The sequence below is a fragment of the Pogona vitticeps genome, chromosome 2 (assembly GCF_051106095.1).
Source record: "Pogona vitticeps strain Pit_001003342236 chromosome 2, PviZW2.1, whole genome shotgun sequence".
NCBI classification, from domain to species: domain Eukaryota; kingdom Metazoa; phylum Chordata; class Lepidosauria; order Squamata; family Agamidae; genus Pogona; species Pogona vitticeps.
In genome coordinates, this window is record NC_135784.1 from 199254396 (window position 1) to 199273923 (window position 19528).

The 19528-nt window shown below is 50.6% G+C and overlaps 1 protein-coding gene across 4 annotated transcripts in view; it reads left to right on the top strand.

Annotated features, from left to right (window-relative positions):
- PAX5 (paired box 5) overlaps positions 1-19528 on the top strand; it is a 304245-nt gene that overhangs the window by 1933 nt on the left and 282784 nt on the right. Inside the window, exon 1 of one of the 4 annotated variants that reach the window (XM_020791380.3) lies at positions 19267-19430. The exons of 2 other annotated variants lie outside the window; for them this stretch is intronic. In XM_020791380.3, coding sequence (XP_020647039.1) covers positions 19388-19430 — 43 coding nt within the window. In that variant the 5' untranslated portion in view covers positions 19267-19387. Of the gene's footprint in view, positions 1-19266; positions 19431-19528 lie in introns of those variants that run through there. One more of the 4 variants, XM_020791382.3, reaches the window with a different exon arrangement.

Genomic DNA, 19528 nt, shown 5'->3' on the forward strand with positions numbered 1-19528 from the left:
TTGCCTTTAACCTCAGTTGTGCAATCCAAGGGGACTGGCAGGTTGAGTCCCGGAGCCCAAGCCCGCCTTTGCCCCGCCTCGCCGCGCAGTGTTCGTCGCCAAGTCTCCTCACCCCCCCCTCCTTTCTGCATTGGACGGGTCGAACGGGGTGGGGGCGGCGAGGGCGCCCATTCCCGCCCTTTCCATCGAGGCCTCGGGAGGGGCGGGAAGGCTCCTCCGCCGGTTTCAAGGCGGGCGGGGAGGGGGCGAGAAGGAGAGGGTTGCTGGTGGCCATTTGCCGCCAACTGGTTCCCGCGCTTCTAGGCCTGGGGCGTTCCACACACATACAAGCCTCGGATAGAGATATCCGAACCCCGTGAGGGGAGATTAAGAGCAAGAGAGACCCATCAACCACCTACCCACCCCAACCCCGTCGCTCTTCCTGAAGAGAGAGAGGGGTATCCGTGGCCTTTCTCCTCCTCTTTTCGTCGTCTGCCAAGGCCCACAACTCGGGCCGGTGCGAAACCCCGGCTCTGGCTCGGCTGAGTTTGCCGGGCCGGCGGCCAATGCGAAACGCCGGCAGACCGGAGCCCCTCCCGGCCTCGCCAGCCAGGCTTCACCCACCACTCGGCAACCCAGCCGCTGGGAGAGGCGCCTGGTTGGTTGGTTGGTTGGTTGGTTGGTTGGCTTCCCCTCAGAACACGCGTCTCAGGCGCCCAGTTCGGTTGTGGGTGTGTGGGTGTATGGGGGGCGGCGGCTCAAGTCGCCTCCTATTCCGGGCGAAACCGTTCCTTGGGCGAAAACAAAATGCCTCGTGAAGCAGAAACGAGCGCAACCTCACCGGCGCCCGTACAGAAAATGCACCGAGGCCTCCGCCGGTGTAAACCTCGGCCCCCACGCCAGGTCACCGGAGCCCGACTCTGCGTGGTGTTTGGTTTTCCGCCTTTCCTCTCCTCCTCTACGTAAAATGAAATCTTCCCCCTGTAGAAATATAAGGGCAAAGGGGGAAAAAAAGACAAAGGGCGCGGCGAAAAAGCCGAAGGCAGGCCGAGAACAGCCTTATTAAGATGCATTGGGCTAGAAAAGGTCCTCGAAAGGTAACCCTTTGGATTCTAATCCAGTTAGAATCTTTGCAACACAGGGCGCCCTAATCGTTGTCGGTGCGTGCGGTCAAGTCGCCTCTGTCCTATGGCGATCCTATGGATGGGTGACCTCCAAAACCCAAGTAGGGAGACATACCTCAAGCAGGAGGAGCTGAGCAGCTGAATTGGGACAGCATAAGGGCACCAAAGGGAGATCTTTACGGAAGTCCAGTTTTTTTTTTTACTGTTTGATTCTGGTGGTTTCTTTATTTGAAACCGTGTTTTCGGCCCGGCTTTAAACCAAATTCCCCCTCCCTCCATGATTTTGTCTGTCCCAATTTTTTTAGTTCTCAACATGCAAAGCTCAAGTCGCTTACTCCTGAGATAGCCTTCCCGTCCCCATATAAAGCCAGCAGACCTAGCCTCGGAGCTGGACAAGTTCAAGAAGGCAGAGTGTGCCGAGAAATCTACCGAGAGAGCCCCCTGAATAAACATACCACTGAAATTAAGGGAAATTGTATAAATACGACCTGCTCTTGCCAGTGGATTGTGCTCAGCGCCAACCATTTCCCAGCGCCAAACAGTCCTGATGCCCCAGATTTCTTGAGGTGTAATCCAGGTCTGGAGACATTCTATTTGGGAAAGAAGGCCCCACAGCATTCAGTGGACGGAACTCTTTAACACTAACAGTGCAATACTATTTCAGCCTCTTCTATCTTAATGCGGGGCATAAAATGCCCCTCTTATGTAACCTGCCTCCAGATACAGTACAGTACGTGGAGGCCGAGCTCGCTGATCACAGTCAAAGGTAGCTCCAGGACCGTGGAATTCTTTGTCTGGAATCCAAAAGGCGCTAGCGGGATCCTAAACATATTTGCTCGGAGACACTAGATCCTTCTAAGGGCAGAGGGGGTTATAAACAGATCCCTTTTAGATATAACTAACCAAGAAATATATTTTAATTTTGATGCGAAAGCCGGATTTCGGTTGAGGCAGCATAAAGGTGAGGTCTATAGCAAAGCCGTGATGCTGCATGAACGATGCAAAGGCCTTGCAAGGAACTCGGGTTGCGATAAACTTGGGCCCCGGCGTAACTGCTCCCCTGAAACCCAGGAGGGTTGCCCTGGAACGGCTGGGTTCTCTGTGTGAGGAGTTTCCCTTGTTCTTTTTGCGTAAAAGCTTGCTTTCCCCCCCTCTCTCTTCTGTCTCCTTCATTGAGAATCTCACACACAGCCTTGATGGACAATCCAGTGTCCCGGTGCCTCTCTCGTGCCACTGAATCCAGACAGTCTGTTAAGGGAGGCGCTTTCCCCCTCTGTGACCCGTGAAATAATCTATAGAATTGTTTACTTTCAACTCTGATCTCACTGTCAAACACGGGCCTCGGTACAAAGCACGTGGGACCCACGCTTCCACTCTCGGCTTTTGCCGTCCTGGGTGGGTGCCTCATTACTTCCCCGTTGGCTTTTACAGGATACAGCTTTGTACCTGGTGCCAGAGCGGGAGAGAAAGCGAGCGAGCGAGCGAGAGAAAGAAAAAGTGTTTGGGGTGGAGGGGCTTAGATTGGTAGTCTTGAGGAGGATGGCGAAAATCAAACACATCCTATAGCCTCTGGCGGAATGCCTAAGCGAAAGAGGGTAGAGGAAACCAGGAAGGGGACTTTGGCCTGGAAGTGGAATACGATGCGGCGGGGAAAGGTGGTGGTGGTGGTGGGGAGGCCAAATTTTAACAGAGACCCATCTTAGAGCCATTCAGTTTGGGAAAAGGGAAAAGACACACTCTTTCCTTGAGCGTTTGTTGTGGCTCTTTACTTCTTCCAAATGCTTTGCGTTGATAACCACGGCTGGATCCTGTCAACTTAGACTAAGGCGTTGTTCTCAGCCAAGGAAAAAAAAGCCTCTTGTTCATTTTTGTGAAAAAGGATCTGTGGCTTTGATGCGCATAACACATAAGCTGATGACGACGACAACAGCACGTAACGTGGCAATTGACCGAATTCTTATTGTTCGTCTGCCTTTATTTGCCAGCCTGCACGAGGCCTTATAGAGCAATAATAATAATAATAATAATAATAATAATAATAATAATAATAATAATAATAATAATAATAATAATAATAATAATAATAATAATAATAATAAGCAAACGGGTCCTTGCCTATAGTCTTAATTCGGCCAGGAGAGAAGAATTCAGATTGATATGTTGAACTACAAACTCCCGCCATCGGGCGAGTTGGCCAGAGGCAGAATGTGGTCTGAAATACGTGCTTGTGGCCACTGGGCTCTTTTCTTACGGGAAAACCCTTGCTTGAAAAAAAAAATGGCGCTCACCCGTCCCTCAATAGTCAAGAAATCGTGAGTGACAATCTGATCCCGCAACCCACTCTCGTACCAGGGCTGGGATTTAAATGCATGACTGCAAGGGGAATAACCAATAGGTTTACAATCCTCGTATTTAGGTTTAATTGGATTGCGAGTCACGCGGGGCGAACGTGTGAAAGGAGATTGCCACCCCGACCCTAAACATATTTATTTGCAACGGAGGATTTACATGGAACTTATTTCCAGGGAAGCGTGTTTAAGATCTTGGTGTTGAATACAAATCGAGCGTGCCGGACGGCACTGAAGCTCCTCCTTCCCTCCCCTTCCTCCTCGCTTCTCCATGAATTATTGCGCGTAAAAACTGAGCTGTAAGCGCCGAAGTTCTCCGAGCTCGGAGTTAGTGGCAACACTAGCTTGGCCGAAAATCGTTCCGTGGACGGAATTCCGCTCTTGCAGCCTGGGAAGTGTTACAATTTAATAAGATTAAATGTAACTGGTAACCCATGAACGCTGGTCTCCGTTTAGCGTTTAGCTTGGAATGTAAGAACAAGAACATAACACTGTATTACACATAACGGGGTGGTTGTGTGCGTTCCTTATTCTGTTTCACCCATTAATATATCTCAAGGAGTAGGCCTCTGGCTGCAATCCTCTGTACGCCCAACTTTACATCTGAAAGCAGCACAGGGCCATCTTTCTGTGGATAAAGTGGTCACAAAGCAAGAGAAATGAAAGAGGAAAGGAAGAAGGTGGAACTCACTACCTCACAAAAAGCCAGGCACTGTTTGTTCCCAAGGTTTTCATTTGTTTGAAAATATGGGTGGGTGAATAACAGAAGCATACTTTTCTTTCTTTCTTTCTTTTTCTTTCTTTCTTTCTTTCTTTCTTTCTTTCTTTCTTTCTTTCTTTCTTTCTTTCTTTCTTTCTTTCTTTCTTTCTTTCTTTCTTTCTTTCTTTCTTTCTTTCTTTCTTTCTTTCTTTCTTTCTTTCTTTCTTTCTTTCTTTCTTTCTTTCTTTCTTTCTTTCTTTCTTTCTTTCTTTCTTTCCCTCAGTTGTAGGGAAGGAAAGCTTGAGGGGGCAGGTGCACCCTCCTTTTAACTTCAGAAAGGTGATCCAATATAATCCAATTAGTCTTGCTTTCTGTACAAACACAACGCGTCAGCAACGCAGTTTCCCCACCCTCGACGCGTTGATCGGGCTGCAATCGTTTATGAAAGAAAGAAAGAAAGAAAGAAAGAAAGAAAGAAAGAAAGAAAGAAAGAAAGAAAGAAAGAAAGAAAGAAAGAAAGAAAGAAAGAAAGAAAGAAAGAAAGAAAGAAAGAAAGACCTATAAAGTGTAGAAATCCCGGAAGCCACAGTCCAACAGGGATTTTTTCTTCTGCTTCTCCTACCGAAACCAGCAGGAATAAACTTCTTCCGAGCACGTATTCAGTTCAGTGGAGACAGAGGAAGAGAACTAGTGGGTCGTGGTTTGAAGGAAATCAGGAAAACCGCAGTTATTTTGGTCATTCTCCGTTGAAAAGCATCGTCCACGTTGGAGGATGTGCTTTAGGGGCAGTCTGTAGTCCAAGTGGAGAGGCGCCTCCCGTCAAATTCCAGGGGTATCTCTGAGCCACCCAGGGAAATGTATTTGGGGGGAAGGCTATGTATATGGAGGAGAAAGAAGGAGGAGGGAGAGGTACAGGCATAGAACATTAATTAAAAACAAAACAAAACCCCACAGAAGTTGTTCTCTTTTTTTATTACCGTTGATATAGATTTCGGGTGGAAATCTGTATCCAAGCGCAAAGTTCGGTTTGGCGGTCAAAGGGAGAAAGAAGTACAAAGCCTATCAGCCAACCTGCCATTTTCACTGTCCTGACGGAGCCAGGATATTCCTCAGGGAGAGAGGCTTAGCTGCCCTGAATGTCCAGGGCGTTTTGTGAGATCCCATGTCAGGCTCCCAAGGACGTGGAAAGGGGCCGTTTTGATAGTGACCCTTGTCCTAGGAATTCCTTCTGTCCTGCCAGGCTGGACGAACTGTTCAGCCGTTGACTTTCAGGCTCCACCGTCAGAATTCACTCGCTCTGAATGGCGCTTGAGTATCTGTGCCTTGTGTTGGTTGCCTTCCGATTCGATTTAAGTGAAGTTCTGTCTTGTTCTTCCAGGACACACGGAGCCTCCCACTCAGTAATTACTCCGAAATGAATCCCACTGTGTTCGGTGAGGCTTGTATGTGGTAATAATATTCTACATTATTCTGAGTCTGGGTAACATGACCAGACTAAGAAACAGACTTGTAATAGGGGTAAATAACCAAAGTTAAAGAGCCCCCCACCCACCTAGTACCGGCTCCCTCCCCCATTGAGTTTAATGTTTGTGTACCTGTGTGTGATCTTTTCATGGGCAAACTGGAGCAGGAATCTGGGGGCAAGGGGAATGGGTAATGGGACAGCCCTGTTGCGACGGACGGGCGTGGCAAAACAAAAAGGCCCAAATCCAGTAATTAGTAATACTACTTACTAAATACATTTGCTCAAATCTTGCCGCCTTGGTACTTTACACCGCTTGGTATGAACGTTTCCATGTGAGTTTTAATTGTGAGCTTAAAAGGCGACAGTATGAGCTTAAAAGGCGACAGTTTTCTGCAGGCAGACCTTGGGCTGAGACCCAGGAGACACTGAAATCTTTGGGACCCGGTTCCCAATAAAGAAAGCGCCGGATCCCAAGTCTTCACCTCTCCGATTGAGATCGTTGGGGTTTGAATCGCTTGGTTATTTACTGTATTGGAAACAGTTAATATGAATCCAGCGCTTTGAATGGGACTTGTTTCCTATCTTAGTATTCAGGACGGACACGTTAGCTGGTTGGAGAATTAGTATTTTTCTTCCTCCTTTTCCTGACCATCACCCTGAACCACAGAAACCCCCCATGCTCCCATCCCGACCAATACAGAAGCGTTCCCTTCTCTTAGGAACCTTAGATGGAAAAGAGGAGGGTGGGGTTCTATGTCCCAACATCAGAAATAAAATTATCAAAAAAGGAAGGCGCCCTGATGCCATTCCTTCTAAAGATGGCCCGTGGTCCTGATTTTATCCAGAGGGTGGAACTGCGCTAGTGTAGAGCGGACACTGCCGCGAGTGAGGAGGGCCTGGGTGTTTATGGGTGCCCCGGCGACCCCTCTGAGGACGACACTGCCAGTGTGGCTCGGTGTTCTATCGTAGCCGATCACACTGAGCATTATTTTGCCAGTGTGGAGGTTTCTCCCTCCCCTCTCCGCGACCACTCTCCTAACATCTCTGCTTTTTGTTCAGTAGAGACCATACACAATGCCGCCTGAAGTCGGCAGCCGCTTGAGACAAACACATCCCAAAACACCCCCCCCCTAGATTGGGAGGAGGATCGTGGGGGGGGGGTTAGGCAAGAGGACTCGATATAACTCCAGTTGTGCAGCTCCCTCACCCCAGCCCTGTTGACCCACAAGGGGATCCAGTAGAAAGAGAGGAACTTTTTTTTTTAAAAAAAAGTCCATGCCAAGGTTTGTATATTAGTCCCCGAACCTTAGAGAGATCCTGCCCACACGCTTAGGAGCTTCCACCACACACGTTTCATAAATGGTTCCGAATACAGCCCCTCAGATACGTGCCTCTGGAAAAAAACAAAGGGTAAGGGACACGTTCACGCCTTAAGCACGACAACCGGAAGCAAGGATGCCGCAGTGTGACTAGAAAAACAGTCCTCGACTCAAAAGTGACCCACGGCCCCATCCAAGCCCACGCTGTCGTCATAAAGGCGTCTGTCTTTAAGGTTGCCAAAGGAGCCCGGCTGTCTTGTTTTTGCTGCATCCGGTAAGGAATGGCCACAGAGGAACATTCCCACATCTCTCCAGGCACCAGCGTTGCCCCGTGGGTAGGCTAAACGTTTCCTTAACGGTGCTGCTTCTCGTTTCATCCACGCCGAATATGAGAGACCATCTTCTTCTCGGGTTGCTGCGCTGCCGGGACCACCTGGACACGTGTGGAAGTGGGTTCTATGAGTATCCCTTCGAATAACTACTTAATACCGCAGGATAACCTATGAAGAGCTTTGCCCAGAACCCTATGGCTTTTTGGTGATGGGAGTGGGATGGGGGAACCAGGTTTAACAGTTGAAAAAAAAGGGGGGGAGGCCGTCTGAGAAAGCCTCCCTCGCTTGTCACCCCAGGGCCGATTCTTGCTTCTGCAGCTCTTCAAGGGAAAACTTCTCACCGGGAGGGTGGGATGATTTTCACTCAGCCTGCCTGGAGGCCCGGCTCTTCGCCCTGTAAGGGACTCAGCCAGGGAGGAATCTAAATGGTGCTTTGGGACCCTCGGACTTCCTTGGTACGCCTTCTCTTTTAGCCTCTGTAAAGAACTCCATTCCTGCATGGTGGCCTCCTTTGCTTGGGAGTCAGTCGCCTTTGTTAAACAGGTTTTAAACCTAAGCCTTTTTAATTCGAAGCTTGAACAGGGGAGAAGCATCGTTTTATACGCAATCCCTGTTCCGGCTCATTCGGAAAAGTCTCACTACTGTATTCCGTGGCGCTACCTCCTACGATTGCGGCTTTAGGAACAGCAAACCGAAATAAATGGGATTTAGCCTATTCAGTATCGTACAGTAACTCCCAGTGCGTTCCCACTCCAATCAACAAAAGAGGCAGAAATGCTGAGGCACCACTTCCTTCTTTCTTCATCCCACCCCCATCCCCAGGACCAAGGCCAAGGGTTAACACGTAAGCACCGATCCCTTCATATTGGAGGCAGCTCAGCCAGCTGGTAGACTTAGGGACAACCGGTCCAAAACGTGGTTGTGAGAATCGTACAACGACAGTTTTGCCAGACGGGAACTCCCCCTGCTGTTAGGTCCGTAAGGCTGCACCAGTGGCTTGTTCAGAGTCGCAAGAAGGTCCAGGCATCTTGCTAGACCACAGCTGTATTGTTCTGAAGCGGCAGTTTCGGAGAGGAAAGGCCTAGAGAGGATCTTGAAAAGGGAAAGCAGGCAAAAGTGTAATTCTCGATCCTCAAACGACTTAAGCAAAAGCATTGGGCAAAACTAAATTCTTTGAATACTAGGGGTGGGTGAGTTAAAATCTACCCTGGATAAAACGTTTGCAATTGCAAAAAGCTGAGAGCAGAGAAATATTAATGGCACCTAGTATTTAAATGTGATAAATAGGCGTTAAATGTGTCTCTTCTCGTGTTACTGGCTTCCCTGCAAATGCCAGCCTGCATAGCCTTGGGCAAGCTGCGCAGTCTCTGAGTGCCTCTAGAAGAAGAGAATGGTAAACAATATTGGAGCGCTCCATACCTAGGAAACCCTGAAAAGTTGGAATAGACTTGACGGCACATCATTAATTTTTAAAAGAGGATGGAAATGAAAGCAACAAGCCAGTGGTGTGGTTGAAACGGTAGCCTCATGCAGTAGTATTGGGCATGGCTCTCTAGGGCAATAATAAACGAAACTGACAGAGCTGTCCTGTTGAAAGTTGTGTAGGAAAGGGAATGTATGTCTGCTGCCCAACATTGTCCTGTAAGCCAGTGGTCCCCAACCTTGGGCCTCCAGATGTTCTTGGACTACAATTCCCAGAAGCCTTCACCACCACCTCTGTTGGCCAGGATTTCTGGGAGTTGAAGTCCAAGAACATCTGGAGGCCCAAGGTTGGGGACCACTGCTGTAAGCTACATCTTCAGAAATTCCCTTTACTGCACGACTATTGAAGACGCAGGAGTTTTTCCCCTGTTTTGTACCCAGTCACCTCAGTGATGGCTTGCTGATTTCAGACCAAGCAGCAAACCTGGGTTTGTCACTGAGCAACATGTGAAAATGGCCCTTTGGGTCTCTACAGGCCTTAAGGAGGGATGGTGTGGAGTCCCACCATAGGGACTTACAGCAGACTTTAACCCATGGAGTTCTCTCTCCAGTGATGCAGCGTGGAAATCATATTGTTCCAAAGAGAACCCAGAATGTATTCCTTCTTTGGACTGAAGGCGAAGGTGACGCCTTTCAAAGGAATGAAAAGGGGAGAGAAAGAATCAAGGACCTGATAACAGGAAATAGAAACTTCCAAGTGCTTCAGGACATGGTGGTGTTTGCCGCACATGACACAGGTCTGCTCATTTAGGACCAAAACAAGCTGCAATTTCAGAAATACCCGTGTCTGCAAATTGCAAGTTTTCTTCTCTGGACAAAAGGCAAACTACTATTTTGGGGGGGGGGTCACTTATAGAGCTGATCATATGGATTGACCTACAAATAATCCAAACCATCAAAAAACAAAAACTTGGCTTTGACGGGCTGGGGAGAGGGAACCCAGTGGACGTGTTTGCAGGGACTGGTGGAAACATATGGTTTGCAAGGAAGAGCCAGTTCGTTCATCAGTGACCGGAAGAAAATGCTCAAGCTCCGTTACAAAGAAAACCCATCTTCAAAGGCTGCTTAGCCACGAAAGGAAAAGGGGGGAAGGGGAGGAGAGAGGGGCAAGATCAAGACCCTGGATGGTCCATCTTGAATTTCGTTTCCCCACCTGACAACTGGGTTGTATGTATACCGCGCTCAGATATGATTCCGCACAGAAAGAAGCCTACAAGTTCTGGCTTCAACAGCAGGCCTCTCGCCTTCAGGGCCCTTGAAGGAGGGTGTTTTCTATAGAGTTGAAAGATCACATTCCGCGATGTTTCCTTTCTTTTGTAAAGGCGACCTTCATCCTCTGTGATTGTCATTTGCCTCTCTTGAGTTTTTAAAGCCAGCTAGGGGCGCCTTTTCAGAATTCAGATCCTACCCTGAGTCTGCATGGGAGAGAGGGGGAGGGGAAGATTTTGAGTCAGGGAGCAGCATTTAAGGTGGACGGCGGAGGATCAGTACTAGACAAAGCAAATAGAAGCTCCTATACGTTAATAAAATATGGGATTGAGGAGGCATAAAGACTGACCACACCGGAAGGTTTGGAACACATCTGTGTTGCTCTTTATTCAAGACCATGCATCTGAATTATCCCACACTCCATTTGCCTCCCCCCCCCCCATATCTGCTATGCTTTGCAACACTCAAAAGCCTGCTGCTTGGCATGATATTAAAGATTTATAGCACAAACCTATATTTGTTTACTGAAAAGAAAGCCCAACTGAACACAGTGAGGTCCTTCTATAAATGACCAGCAGCTGCCCATGTTTGGCACGTGTTCTTTGGTACGTTTTTAACACAGCTTAAAAGCAATTACACCATAACTATGAAGTATTGTTTTCTACATGTGCATCTTTCCCTGTTTTCTTTTGGGGTAATGGAGGAAGCAGGAGGTGGACAATAGACTGGTGTTCTTCAGGTGATGCAAAAGTGTTCGTTTTCTCTGGGATAGCCCATAGACTTCTCAGGAGGTGGAAAGTCAGAAACTCCATCTCAAGACATACAGAGCACACAGCTGCATCCATCCTATCTCGACATGAAATCTCTTCCTTTGGTACACAAGGCAGTCTTCATAATTATCAAGGCTGAAAATACTTTTAAATGCTTATTGGGTGAAGGAAGTCAATGTAACCAAAAGGTGATGGTGGTGTGTGCCTCTTTTGCTAGAGTGTGTCCCAGTCTTGGATGGGATAAATTCCTCCAGCATAAACTCTGTTGTTTGTTTATTTATTTATTTCTTTGTCTGAGCGCTTGTGGCAAATGCAACAGGCCTGTGTTAACTCTTCATAACTCTAGTAGAAGCTCTGAACTAGTTGACCAGAAATGTAAAGGCTCCTGAGAAACAATTGCATGTATTTTGAAATGTGAGTTGATGGATTGTTCCTAAGTGGTTCCTTTGGACTTTTCCTATGAATGAAAAAAAAAGAAGAAGAAGATCAAAACAAAGGAGCTTCATGTGGCAGCAAAGCTTCACAAAAAACACAACTGTATATTTTACTCGGTAAAATATATAGTCAGGTTTATTTAGGGAGTGATTGTGCTTGCTGTGTTTTAGACCAGGTATGAGCTAAGATTTGTCCAGATTCATTCCAAAAAGCTCTTAAACAAGCATATGTGTGTGTGTGTGTGTGTGTGTGTGTGTGTGTGTGTGTGTGTGTGTGTGTGTGTGTGTGTGTGTGTAGTATAGTACAGTATAGTATATTTGTATCTATATATGGCTTATATTCAAGGTCTAATTTTATACAGTACATCCCTCTCTCCACAAAAAACAGTCCGTCCCCCCGTCCCCCAGCATCACTAAACCCAAGTGGAGGTGGGCGGGGTGAGGGTGGCCTTGTGTTTCCTTCGGGTTGATGGGGTAACTAGGCACTCTGCAAACAGGCTGAGGATACCTCAAGGCAAACATCGCGAGCAGCGTCTCCATGTTTCCCGCTCGGCCAATGCAGAATTCTGGTCCTGATCCGTGACTGGGCAATTCGCCTCTCCCACTGACATCCTTCCAAAACAAACAGACTAGGATTGGTTTTTCAGGGGCCTCAAAGCCTCCAGGGAAGCTTTGCGCTCGCAAACATTCCTCCATCGCCGCCGCTAAAGGCGGTAGCATAGTGCGCGCGGCGGGGGGGGGGGGGCGAAGCAGGACATGGCCTGTGGTTAAGGGGAGTTGGTAAAGCGGTCCATTAAATTGGAATTCCTAGCATCCTAGGAATTCCACAAGGCTTTGAGACATCGTGTCGTTCGGGAAGCCATCCACGAGGAGGTGGTCGGATTGGCTCCGAACTGCAGGCAAAAGGGGGGCGGGGGCGGATCGGGGACGCCGTTTCGGATCCTGGCATAAGAAACTCTGGGCAGGCGGAAAGGAGAAGTTTCGTGAAATCTTTCGCCGCCGTGTACTAGTTTTCCACATTCGGAGGGGCCGGGGGGGAGTAGTGATCTCCCTGCAATTGTTTGTTTGTTAGTACGTAATTGGGGGGGGGGCAGCAGCGGCCACAACTCCTCCACTTGCCGTCGTGGACCACTGCAAAACGAAATATTAAACTAAGATCCCCATCCATCAGGCCGCCAGGATTGTTTTCCTGTGTGATCCTGAACACATTACCGAAATTCGATCTCCGAATAAACATGCTCAGGATGAGCGGCCTACTAGTCTCCCCTCTAATTCCGAGTATAGTGTAGAAGGGCTCTAACTAATCCATTCTTTCCTGTCGATGTTTGAGGAGAGATGGAGAGCCATCAGACGGGGGGGGGGGAGGTGGGGGAAAAAGAGGTGGGGAGGGAAGGGGGTCAGCTCGGTTCATTTGGGGTTAAGTGCCCCGGCCGTTTGAACCAAGACTTCACTCTTGCCAAAGGAAAATCTCCAGCCGTTAGACAAGCCAGATTCGTTCTCCTACCTCAGCCCTCCTAAAGTCTTGCATCACCTTAACGACTAACTCCTTTCATGGGATGACATCTCTGTGCTGCTTCTGAGGAAGTGGGGCCACCGTCCACGAAGGCTTATTTCGGCCAAATAAAAAATGGGGGAGTCCTTAAGGTGCCACGAGAGATGTCTGTCGTTTCGGCCCCAACAAGTCTCGCTCCTCAACCCCTCTCGAAGTTCGTACAAAGCCGTGTTTCGCCCTCCTCCTTCCGCGAGGGACCCCTTTTTCTTTGGGACGCCACCAGTCTCCCAGTACTCCTGTGATCGCCGTGGAACTGACTCCCAGGTCAGGGTAACTGAGGGCCTCCACGTGACGCCACTCCTCCCCCCCCCTTTCCGACCGACCGACCCGCGCAACTTAATGGGAAACATTAAAACGTGACGACTCGGTACAAGTTTGGATTTTAGCTCTGGAGCCCCCGAGATGGTGCTGGGGGTCTGATGATGACCAGCCTGAGCTGGGAAGAAGCGGGAGCGGGGTGTGGGGGCGGGGAGTGTTTCTTTGCCTGGTGTTGCTGAGAGAACAGCCTTGAGGCGTGCATGGTGGGTTCCTTTTCCTTTGGAGCGTCGCCTGAGGTCAAGGTACTTTGGGGAGGTCTTCCCGAAGTCGAATTCATTCAAAAATCGGTTTGAAGAAAAGGCATAGAGGTCTTTAGTCTCTCTCTCTGTCTCTCCCCTTTCCCCCATCACAGGATTTCCATGAATCAAAACGCTATTCCCACGTTCCCTGTAAATTCCACCCCCTCGCCCTCGCCAGACAGCACTGTTCAATTACACCCATTGCTTTACATCAATTGTTCACATCAAAGTCGCCACAAAAGATACAGCAACCGTTTTAAAGACAGAACTCTGTCCTTAAAGGAGCAGGGCTGTGACTAGGTTGGAGGAGCCGGGGCTTTGCCCCCGAGGGCACCAAAATTGGGAAATCAGTCTACTGGTGAATGTTAAGAAAATAAACCACAACATCCCCCCCCCTTTTAAAAAACACTTCCTTCCTTCCTTCCTTCCTTCCTTCCTTCCTTCCTTCCTTCCTTCCTTCCTTCCTTCCTTCCTTCCTTCCTTCCTTCCTTCCTTCCTTCCTTCCTTCCTTCCTTCTTCCTCCCTCCCTCCCTCCCTCCCTCCCTCTCGTTCTCCTCCTGCTGCTTTTTCATGGGGGGGGGGGCTTATGCCCATGCCTCAAGGCAGAAGTGGGGATGAGATGGTGCCATTTGCCCTGGATGTCAAAATGGCTAGTTAGGGCAAGTGAAGGAGACCATTTAAATCCTGGCCACATCCCCAACAAATCTTTGGTCGCCTACAAGTGACCCTTCCTTCCCTCCACCTCCACCTTTGATATGCGTGTCTGGCTTCCATTTTGTCACATACAGTGTGCATTCAGGACGAAGATGAAGTTGGACCATACATTTTGGTCCCAGCCTCCATGTTATGGCCCCCAGGCATAGAAAATCAGCCAGCCGTTCTTTGCTGAGCGAGTCTTGCTGAGGCTGCTATGGCATAGCTGTGGCCACCGGTTGGGGAAGATCACATATCTTTGGAGGCCTGCCAGTGTAGAGGTGTGTCTTTTTTTTTTTTTTTAAAGGCACCTCCAGTCAATGCATGTGGAGGCACCAAGGGATAAATCCGCGGAGGTTTTGCTTTTAAATTCGATGGGTTGTGAATTGTATCGTATAGTCTTTACTTGAGTTTTTCAGAACTGGCGTTTGAATTGACTCGTGATGGCAAGTATACACAGAAACTTACTCTTTTGCATATGGATACAATAACTATTAAACTATACCGCTGAGTATATCCGTACAATAGAGTAAGAAGGTTCAAACTTGTCCTAATACAAAACGATGCAGTCTTTTGTGTGTAAAGGCACATACAAATGCGTCTAAACGACTTGTGCAATAATGAATGCAAAACGATAACACTCATAAATAACCATATTCACCTAGAGAGAGATATGGAAGACACGTGAAGGCTGTATAGGCGGGAATGCACCATATGACATGCAGAGTCATATGATCTTGTCCACCTCTACTTCGATTGTGTACATATATTATAACGCCTTAAGCGGAAATAGTATTGGGGCTGCTGCAGCACAACGATCATGTTATTTACTGCACCCTAAGCTTTTTGCCTCTAGATAGATCTTCACGCACACTGAGCCATAACATCTGTAGATGTCTCAGTTCTCATCTCTCTCTGAAATAAATTTACTTCAGCCTCACTAATTTCGGCAGACTTCGGCGATATTATCAAGATCCTAAGGGCGTCTATTCTGCAGGAAAGCCCTGCTGGATAGTATTCAGCAAGACTTAACCCTAGTACAGGCCATCATCATTAGGTTATATATGTTTATGTATATGACTATGTTATATATGATACAGGCTTGCGCCCAAATATGCAGACTCGGATGTACTTCCATGCATTTAATAATGTATTCAATATTTGCTGTCGATGCATGTCCCCAACTATGCAGGTCATGAAAGCTGAATGAGCCACGGAAAAGAGGCCATGTCAAGTCCCTTTTGTGTGGCGTATCAGGGGCAGCACCGAAAGCCAAGGAGAGGCCTCGAGTAAGCGGCTGTTCCTAGCATGTAGTGATCCTTATCTCTTTTCTCTCATTTTGAGGACCGCTGGATAAAAGAAAAACAACCCATTATCTGACTTTTTGAAAATAATAATAAAAAAGATACGTTTGAAGAACAATCCACACGAGAGGGGGGTTCAAAACTAAAAGCCACTTTTTTTTTTTTAAAGCGCGCCATCTTAATTCAAGCCAGCGGCCTTCAGCCGGAGCAGGATCTGTTTCCACTCAAATAAACTGAGTTTTAAACATGTAAAATGTACGACATAAAAAAGTGAGAATCAACTCCCTTTTACCACCCAACAGGGAAAGGTTAAAAGAACGGGATGCTAAGGCTGTTTCTAAATAATCGCTTCTTGGCCCGCATCAATGGCTAAGGGCAGTCCTGAGGCCGCTTTCGAGACGGGCTTCCCCGGCAGCTGATGGGAATTCAATGGCAAAATCGATGAGGTCGGGCTTGGCAGGTGGAGAGACGGAAGGAACAGCGCTTGGAATGATGGCCGCCGCCGCCGCCTCCAGGCGAACCCAAGGCCCTCCCTCAAAAGATAGCGAACTTTCCTAACCCCTGATGAAAGGAAACACGTTCCTGTCCCAAAGACCAGTGTCCCAGCTCCTCCCCACACAACCCACTCCATTCTCCGCGGCTGGGAAGGACGAGCCTCCAGCCTCGTTCTCTCCCTGGAAGGAACACAAGGCCGAGGCTGGCCTTTCAGGCGCTGAGCTGAAGATCTCCAGCTGAAGAAATGCGCAAAACACCCTCCCCCTGAAGCATCCTCCCCACCTCCCAGTAAGAGCAAGCACACATCTCCTCTTTCTGTCTCACCCTTCCCCATTTCAACTCATAACTACACATTTCCCCCCGAAAGGTTTATCCGTCTTTATCCATAAGTAAATCTCGCACCGTGTGCATGGGACTTCGGGGCATGTGCGCGGACAATTATAGCTACCCGAACGCATATTCTTATGCCCACCCGCCAAAATACCAAGAAGCATAGGATCGTTTCCTAAGGCCTGGTTCACACGTGCCTCCCACTTGCTTATCCTGTGCTTGATGGCTGTCGGCTGAAGGCGCCCACAGAATCTACTGAAATGCGTCGCGTTTGAAACGACACCAAGAAAAAGGAGAGTCCGGCCTCTCTTGCCAGTCATCGCTTGAGGTTTCAGTCAGCAAGTAGGGAAGTGTGCAAGCGTGAACGAGAGAGATTTCTCACCTATCCCAGGAAATATAAACTCCTTGAGTTTTCCCAAAACACAACCCTCGGGTACGACCAAGAGAAGGTCAAATGAGAATTGGCTCTCGAGACACAGACTTCAGGCGACCCAAGTTCAAGACTTTCTCGGCTCAGAAAGGCAACCCCACACGCGCCGAGCAACTCTCCTCATCGCGGGCATGAACTCTGGCAGGGATCCCTGCGCTTCTCTCTTCCTCCGACTGGGGAGGAACCGAACACTTGTCTAGCGGGAGCCTCTATGTTCGTGCACGCCACCGGCAGTCCAGAAGCTCAAGGTTGCCGTTCTGAGGGGTCAGTCCTTTGTATGCGGTGGGGTTTATTTCGGATTAAACAGGCACGAGGGGTCGGTTTTAATGGCTGCAACCCTAGGAGCCTCTTACCAGAGGAAGAGAGAGAGAGAGAGAGAGAGAGAGAGAGAGAGAGAGAGAGAGAGAGAGAGAGAGAGAGAGAGAGAGAGAGAGAGAGAGAGAGAGAGAGAGAGAGAGCCCTCACCGAGTGCAGTGCTCCTTCGTGAGATTGGGCTAAGGTTGCCTTTATTGATTCCGACACAATCCACATTCTGCATATTCTCGCCCCATTCCACCACCCCCATCCAACTTCAGCCCTCCCTTTCTTCTTGACCCGCAGGCACTAGGTTCGCGCGACTCCGGGCAGGCGGCGGCGGGGGGGGGGGGAACGACGAACCGGGCGCGCGCGCGCACCCCGCATCCCTTCTAGTTTGTCAATGAATCCTCCCCACCCGCTGATTGCTCCGCCGCCGGCTAATCAGGGGCCGCCGCCTCCCCTCCCCCCCGCCCCGCGGCGCTCCCCAAGCCCCGCAGCCAATGCGCGCAGGGCCGTAACTTTACTTTTCTGATTGGAGGCCGAGGAGTTGAGTGACGGGCCAGCCCGGCGGCAGCGGCCGGCAGCGCTGCCCTCCAGCCCCCACCCCCCGCACCTTTCCCGCTCCCAGAGGCTGCACAGCCCCCCGTAGCCGCTGTCCACATGAAGCGGGGTCCTGAAAGCTGGTCATGGGAAGCGCATTTCTCCGCTAGGGAGGCGGCATATTGAGGGGCCGCCGGCGGGTGACGGCGGCTGAGGCAGTGGGAGCCCCAGGACCCTCGCAACCGCGCTCCGAAGAGCGAAAGAGGGAGATTTTTTTTGGAGGGGGCCTGGCGCTTGAGTGGCCAGGTGTGTGTGCGTGTGTGTGTGTGTGTGTGAGAGAGAGACTGAGAGAAAGAAGAGAGCGCTGGGAATTACCTCGGCTCGCGCCTCCCTCACACTGGAGCCAGCCAGGTGGAGAGGCGCGCGCGCGCACCCGCACCCACTCTCTCTCCCACTCCCGCGCGTTTGCGCACGCACGCACGGACTCACGCACGCACCCTCCCTCACTCCCGCACACCCGCCAGAGGGACCGACCGCCTGCCTGCCCGCCCGCGTGCCGCCCTCTCCCAGCTTCCGAGAGGGAGCTCCCGCCCCAGCCTCCGGCTGGAGCGCGCGGCCGCCCGCTGGCCGGTGGGAGCGCCAGGCCGGCTGCCGGCGGAGCGCCGCAAAGTTTAAGCGCGCGCGGAAGAGCGCGTGGGGGTGGGAAGCGTGGCGCGCGCCGCGAGCAAAACACGCCTTTCGCGCCCGCCCGCCCGCCTTCGCCTCGGCTCCGGCTCGCGCGGCGGGGATGCCGGCGGCAGGCTCGTGCCGCTCCTGTTTCCTCCTCGCCGCCTTTGGCGTCTCTCCAAGCGCAACTTCCCGCCAACTTCGCCCTGGGTTCTGAAAGCCGCCGAAGCTCTCCCGCCGGCTCTGGAAAGAAGCAACGGGGACACAGAGAAGAAGGGGCTTCTCCTCGCCCGCCCGCCTCTCCCTCTCCCTTTCTCTTTCTCCTCGGGACATCCGCGCGGAAGGGGAGAGACCCTTGCCCGCAGCTGACGCCTTCCTCCCGGGGAAAGAAGCTGCCGCCGACGCCGCCCTCGGAGGCGAAGCCCAGCTGAGGGAGCTCCAGCCTGGATTGCCCAACAGGGCTGGGGAGGAAGAGGAAGAGGAAGGCGAAGGAGGAGTGCGGGGGGGGGGAGAGAAAGAGTCGCACTCACGCCCCGCCGCACTATTTCGCCTCAGACAAAAGACTAGCCCGGGGCACTTTCTTCGCCCCGAAGTAGCCCTTGCCTTCCTCAGAGCCAGCCTTGCCGTAACCTTCGAAGAGAAAAGAAAAGATGCACCTTGAAAAGTAGCCCCGGGGGATAAAGCTGTGGAATATTCGCTGGAGATCCGGTCTTGCCCTCCCGCCCACACACCCGCTTCGGACGATCTCGGACCGGGAGGAGCCGTTGACTGAGCTGCCCGTGGGGCGGGAGGCTCTTGGTGGCTCCGGGTCCCCCAGCTCCCCGCCTCCGGGCGGGATCCCTGGCCTTTTTTCTCCCGGAGGTGGGGGAAATAAAGCCGGCGCCGCGGCCGAAGCGAGCGGGACTCATTGGAGGCAACCTTTTGCAGCAGGAGACGGTCAAGCTTGGAAAGGGGGAGAGGAGCCGGGCGGAGTGTGTGTGTGTGTGTGTTTTTGAGATTCAAGAAAACCGGCGACGTTCCCAGCGCCCGAGTTCCACCCCCACCCCCGGCCCCCTTCGGCTGGAAAGGAATAACTTCCCCGAGGATTTTTTTTTCTTGGTCTTGGACTGGTGGCTTGGAGTGAGATCTTGCCTTTTGAAGTCACGCAGGTCCTTCTTCTTCTTCTTCTTCTTTTTAAAATAAAGCCAAACGAAAGCCAGAATTTGTGCGGGCCACCTTTGGCCCGCCCCGCGCAGACATCCGCCGCCTCCCCTTGCTCAGAATCAAAAAGTGATCCCAGGGAGTTTAGCTGAACCTGCTGTGAAAACACAAACAAAAACAGCGCCTCCGCTCGCCTCGAGCTGCGCGGACCGCCAGCCCAGATGGAAATACACTGTAAGCACGACCCGTTCGCAGCGATGCATAGTAAGTAGGCCGATGCAATTGTTCCCCCCCTCCCCTGCTCTCGCGTTTTAGGAGCCAGCTATAAGCCGTCCTGCCTTTGCCCCGCTCGCCCCGCAGCC